Source organism: Pyrgilauda ruficollis, unplaced genomic scaffold (genome assembly GCF_017590135.1).
Source record: "Pyrgilauda ruficollis isolate IOZ18807 unplaced genomic scaffold, ASM1759013v1 scaffold1429, whole genome shotgun sequence".
In the NCBI taxonomy this organism is placed as follows: Eukaryota; Metazoa; Chordata; class Aves; order Passeriformes; family Passeridae; genus Pyrgilauda; species Pyrgilauda ruficollis.
In genome coordinates this window covers 1-5609 of record NW_024512866.1, presented here as the reverse complement: position 1 = coordinate 5609, position 5609 = coordinate 1, and the positions used below count along the sequence as shown (strand labels likewise).

The window sequence follows — 5609 nt, the reverse complement described above, 5'->3', positions numbered from 1 at the left end:
TTGGGGTGCCTACTGTGATTTTTGGGGCTCCTGCTGTGATTTTTTTGGAATCTTTTTGGGGTGCTTTGTGTGGTTTCTTTTTATTTGGGGTGTTTTTGGGGTGCCTGCTGTGATTTTTTGGGGTGCTTTGTGTGATTTTTTTGGGGTGTTTTTGGGGTGCCCGCTGTGATTTTTTTGGGATGTTTTTGGGGTTCCTGCTGTGATTTTTTGGGGTGCTTTGTGATTTTTGGGGTGATTTTTGGGGTGTTTTTGGGGTGCCTGCTGTGATTTTTTTGGGGTGTTTCTGATATGTTTTTGGGGTGCCCGCTGTGACTTTTGGGGTCCCCGTCCCCCCAGGCTGACCGAGGAGAGCCGCCGCATTTTCGGGGAGCTGGGCAGCGCCGTGGCCAAGGATTTGGGGTTCAGGGACAGCTGGGTGTTCCTGGGGGCCAAGGGGGTGCAGGACAGGAGCCCCTTCGAGCAGGTGCGAAATTCGGGCAGATTTGGGGCATTTTGGGGAATTTGGGGCATTTTTAGGGGATTTTCAATCTCGGGAGACCCCAAAACCCACAGAGACCCCGAAAACACCCGGGGGGACCCCAAAACATCCTGGGGGACCCCAAAGTGTCCCCAAATAAAGCTCGGGGTGGTTCCGGAGCCGGCGGAGTTCGGGGTCCTGCCCTGGGGGGGGAGGGACCCCAAAACGGGGGCGGTGCCCCAAAAGTGCCCTGGGGGGGGGCTGGGACCCCCCCAAAGTGAGGGGCTGGGACCCCAAAGGTGCCAGGGGGGGCTGGAAATGTTGGGGTGAAAATTTGGAAATTTGGGGGTAAAAATCTGGAAACTTTGGGATGAAACCCTGGAAATTTGAGGATAAAAGTTTGGACGTTTTGGGTAAAAGTCTGGAAATTTTGGGGTAAAAATCTGGAAAATTTGGGGTGAAAATTTGGAAATGTTGGGGTAAAAATCTGGGAATGTTGGGGTAGAAATTTAGAAAACTTGGGGTGAAAATCTGGAGATTTTGGGGTAGAAATTTAGAAAATTTGGGGTGAAAGTCTGGAAATTTTGGGGTAGAAATTTAGAAAATTTGGGGTGAAAATCTGGAAGTTTTGAGTAAAAATCTGGAAAATTTTGGGATAAAAATTTGGAAATTGTGGGGTAAAAATCTGGGAATTTTGGGGTAAAAAAAAAAAGGAAATTTGGGGTAAAATTCTGCTTTATTGGTGACTGGTTTCCACAGAGCAGGGGGGGTTGGCCCCCCCCTTTTGTCCCCTCTGGTGTCCCCTCGTGCAAGCCCCGCCCACTCACACAAGCCCCGCCCCCCCGAGCTCAAATCTTCGTGCGACCCCTCCCCCACTGTGTGTGACCCCCCGGCGACACCGGGTGACCTCGAGCGGCCCCAGAGCTCCAAAATTGCCAAAATTCTCCAAAATCCCACAGTTTGTCAAAAATCCCAAAATCTTAAAAAACCCCAAAAAAACACAAGGAATCCCCAAATTTCCCAAAAACTGCCAAAAATCCCCAAAATTTCCAAAATAGAAAAATATCCCCAAAAATCCCAAAAAACCCCAAAAATCCCCAAAATTCCCAAAATATCTAAAAACCCCAAAGTACAAAAATCCCCAAAACCCTGAAAATTCCCAAATCCCGAAAAAAATCCCAAAACCCCCAAAAATTCCTAAAATTCCAAAATTGCAAAAAATCCCCCCAAAATTTCCAAAAACCCCTAAATAAAAAAAGTCCCAAAAAAATCCCCAAAAGCCTGAAAATTCCCAAAAATCCCAAAATTCCCCGAAATCCCAAACCCCAAAAATTGCAAGAAAATCCCCCAAAAAATCCCCCAAAATTCCCCAAATCCCCCCCAAATCCCCCCCAAATCCCCCCAAATCCCCCCAATTCCCCCCAGCACGTCCGGAACAGCCGCGGCTCCAACAAATACGAGGGGTGGCCGGAGGCGCTGGAGCTGGGGGGCTGCGTGCCCCGGAGACCCCCGGGGTGACCCCAAAAACACCCAGGGGACCCCAAAACATCCTGGAGGGACCCAAAAACCCTGGGGGACCCCAAAACATCCTGGGGGGACCCCAAAACCCCGCCCAGGGGACCCCAAAAAATACCCGGCACCCCAAAGCGCACAGAGACCCCCAAACCCACAGGGACCCCAAAAATACCCGGGGGGACCCCAAAACATCCTGGAGGGACCCCAAAAACCCTGGGGGACCCCAAAACCCACACAGGGGCCCCAAACATTCCCCGGGGGGGACCCCAAAACGCACAGAGACCCCAAACCCACAGGGACCCCAAAAAGACCCAGAGGGACCCAAAAAACATCCTGGGGGGACCCCAAAAACACCCGGAGGGACCCCAAAACCCACACAGGGGCCCCAAAAATTCCCGGGGGGGACCCCAAAAGGCACAGAGACTCCAAACCCACAGGGACCCAAAAAACACCCAGGGGGACCCCAAAACATCCTGGGGGGACCCCAAAAACATCTCGGGAGACCCCAAAACCCACAGAGACCCCGAAAACACCCGGGGGGACCCCAAAACATCCTGGGGGACCCCAAAGTGTCCCCAAATAAAGCTCGGGGTGGTTCCGGAGCCGGCGGAGTTCGGGGTCCTGCCCTGGGGGGGGAGGGACCCCAAAACGGGGGCGGTGCCCCAAAAGTGCCCTGGGGGGGGGCTGGGACCCCCCCAAAGTGAGGGGCTGGGACCCCAAAGGTGCCAGGGGGGGCTGGAAATGTTGGGGTGAAAATTTGGAAATTTGGGGGTAAAAATCTGGAAACTTTGGGATGAAACCCTGGAAATTTGAGGATAAAAGTTTGGACGTTTTGGGTAAAAGTCTGGAAATTTTGGGGTAAAAATCTGGAAAATTTGGGGTGAAAATTTGGAAATGTTGGGGTAAAAATCTGGGAATGTTGGGGTAGAAATTTAGAAAACTTGGGGTGAAAATCTGGAGATTTTGGGGTAGAAATTTAGAAAATTTGGGGTGAAAGTCTGGAAATTTTGGGGTAGAAATTTAGAAAATTTGGGGTGAAAATCTGGAAGTTTTGAGTAAAAATCTGGAAAATTTTGGGATAAAAATTTGGAAATTTTGGGGTAAAAATCTGGGAATTTTGGGGTAAAAAAAAAAGGAAATTTGGGGTAAAATTCTGCTTTATTGGTGACTGGTTTCCACAGAGCAGGGGGGGTTGGCGCCCCCCTTTTGTCCCCTCATCTGGGAATTTTGGGGTGCCCCGCCCACTCACACAAGCCCCGCCCCCCCGAGCTCAAATCTTCGTGCGACCCCTCCCCCACTGTGTGTGACCCCACGGTGACACCGGGTGACCTCGAGTGGCCCCAGAGTGACACTGAGTGACCCCCGGGTGACCCCTGGGTGACACTGAGGGACACTGAGTGACCCCCGGGTGACACTGAGTGACCCCCAGGTGACCCCTGGGTGACACTGAGGGACCCGAGTGACCCCCGGGTGACACTCCTGTGTGACACTCCTGTGACCCCCACAGTGTCACCCCCACGGTGTGACACTCGATCTCCCTGTCACGCTGTGTCCCCGGTGTCCCCGCGGCGGTGGTGGCAGGGGCACAGCAGCCACGCCATGGCCCGGTGTCACTGTCAGTGATGTCACTGATGTCCCCCGGTGTCCCCGCGGTGGCGGCAGGGGCACAGCAGCCGCGCCATGGCCCGGTGTCACTGTCAGTGATGTCACTGATGTCCCCCGGTGTCAGTGATGTCCCCCGGTGTCAGTGATGTCACTGATGTCCCCCGGTGTCAGTGATGTCCCCCGGTGTCAGTGATGTCACTGATGTCCCCCGGTGTCAGTGATGTCCCCCGGTGTCCCCGGTGTCCCCGCGGCGGCGGCAGGGGCACAGCAGCCGCGCCATGGCCCGGGCCAGGCTGGCGCTGAAGGCGGCCGAGATCCAGGGGTTGGTGCAGCTGGTCAGGCTGGCCAGGAGCATCAGGATGGTGAACGCGGGCCCTGGGGACACGGGGGGACAGCTGGGGACACCCCGGCACGGGGACTGCGGTGACAGCCAGCCCCAGCCGGAGCGCGGCGTGGGTCACGCTTGGCTGGGCGGTGTCACCATGGAGCTGTCACCTCCCCATGGCGCTGTCACCTCCCCATGGCGCTGTCACCTCCCCCTGACGCTGTCACCTTCCTGGTCCTGTCACCCCCATGGCGCTGTCACCTCCCCATGGAGCTGTCACCTCCCTGGCCCTGTCCCCATGTCCCCATCATTGTGTCCCTGTCACCTTCTCCTTGTCCCCAACCCCCATCTCCATGTCCCCCTGTCCCCGTGTCCCTGTCCCCGTGTCCCTGTCCCCGTGTCCCCATGTCCCTGTCCCCGTGTCCCTGTCCCCATGTCCCTGTCCCCCTGTCCCCATGTCCCTGTCCCCATGTCCCTGTCCCCGTGTCCCTGTCCCCATGTCCCTGTCCCTATGTCCCTGTCCCCATGTCCCCCTGTCCCCATGTCCCCGTGTCCCCTGTCCCCTCACCTTCCCGGGGCGCTCGGGGGTCCCACACGGCCCAGAGCTGTGCGCAGAAGAAGGGGCTCCAGCAGAGCACGAACACGCCCAGCACCACCACGGCCATGCGGTGGCTCTTGGCCCGGGCCCGCCCGAGCCCCCCGGGACCCCCGGGGGACCCCCGGAGCGCGCGGGCCACGGCCACCAGCAGCACCCCCAGCAGCACGGCGGGTGCCACCAGCACGGCCAGCGCCACCCAGGTGACATAGGCGCGGGCGCCCCAGGGCTGCGCGAAGGTGGCCCAGCAGTCGCTCTCGCCCGGGGCCACCTCGCGCTGCCCGAAGATGCCGACCTGGGGCAGCCCGAAGAGCAGCGCCAGCGCCCACGCCGTGGCCAGCGCGTCCCAGCAGGTTCCCACGTGCCATCCCAGGTGTCCCTGCGTCCCCGTGCCCCGTCCCTGCTGCTGTCCCCGTGTCCCCACCCCCAGCACCCCTTGGCTCCCTGTGTCCCAGCCCTGGTGTCCCCGGTGTCCCTGTGTCCCCACCCCCAGCACCCCGAGTGTCCCCCTGTGCCACTCCCAGTGTCCCCAGCGTCCCCACGTCCCTGTCCCCGTGTCCCACCCTGTGTGTCCCCACTTCTGGTGGCCCCGCTGTCCCCAAGCCCCCTCCGGTGCCACCCCCAGCCCCTGCCACTCCCAGTGTCCCCGTGTCCCCCTGTTTGTCTCTGTGTCCCTCCCCGGGTGTCCCCGGTGTCCCCGTGTCCCCCCGTTTGTCTCCATGTCCTGTTCTCCCCAGTGTCCCCAGCAGTGTCCCCGTGTCCCCTGCCCCACCCCCAGCACCCAGACTCTCCCCGTGTCCTGGTGTCCCCAATGTCCCCACTGTCCCTGTGTCCCCCAGACTGTTCCCATGCCCTGGTGTCCCCAATGTCCCTAGCGGTGTCCCCGATGTCCCCGTGTCCCCTGCCCCACCTCCAGCACCCGCACTGTCCCTGTGTCCTGGTCTCCCTGATGTCCCCAATGTCCCCAGTGTCCCCAGGTACCCCAGATTGTCCCTGTGTCCTGGTGTCCCCAGTGTCCCCAGTTTGCCCCTGTGTCCTGGTGTCCCTGCTGTCCCCGTGTCCCCTATCCCACCTCCAGCACCCGCACTGTCCCCGTGTCCTGGTGTCCCCAC

The 5609-nt window shown here is 58.7% G+C and overlaps 2 protein-coding genes across 2 annotated transcripts; one reads left to right on the top strand and one right to left on the bottom strand.

Annotated features, from left to right (window-relative positions):
• Positions 1 to 292: 292 nt before the first annotated feature.
• Positions 293 to 2026, top strand: LOC121349685 (protein FAM3A-like; the record flags this gene model as incomplete). Its single annotated transcript, XM_041460370.1, has 2 exons — positions 293 to 463; positions 1883 to 2026. Coding segments are annotated over 2 exons (264 nt in total), but the record flags the coding sequence as incomplete, so codon positions are not given.
• A 1764-nt stretch (positions 2027 to 3790) lies between these two features.
• LOC121349684 (vasopressin V2 receptor-like) lies at positions 3791 to 4903 on the bottom strand (the record flags this gene model as incomplete). The annotated part of the gene is made up of 2 exons (XM_041460369.1): positions 3791 to 3952; positions 4471 to 4903. Coding segments are annotated over 2 exons (594 nt in total), but the record flags the coding sequence as incomplete, so codon positions are not given.
• Between the last annotated feature and the right edge of the window lie 706 nt (positions 4904 to 5609).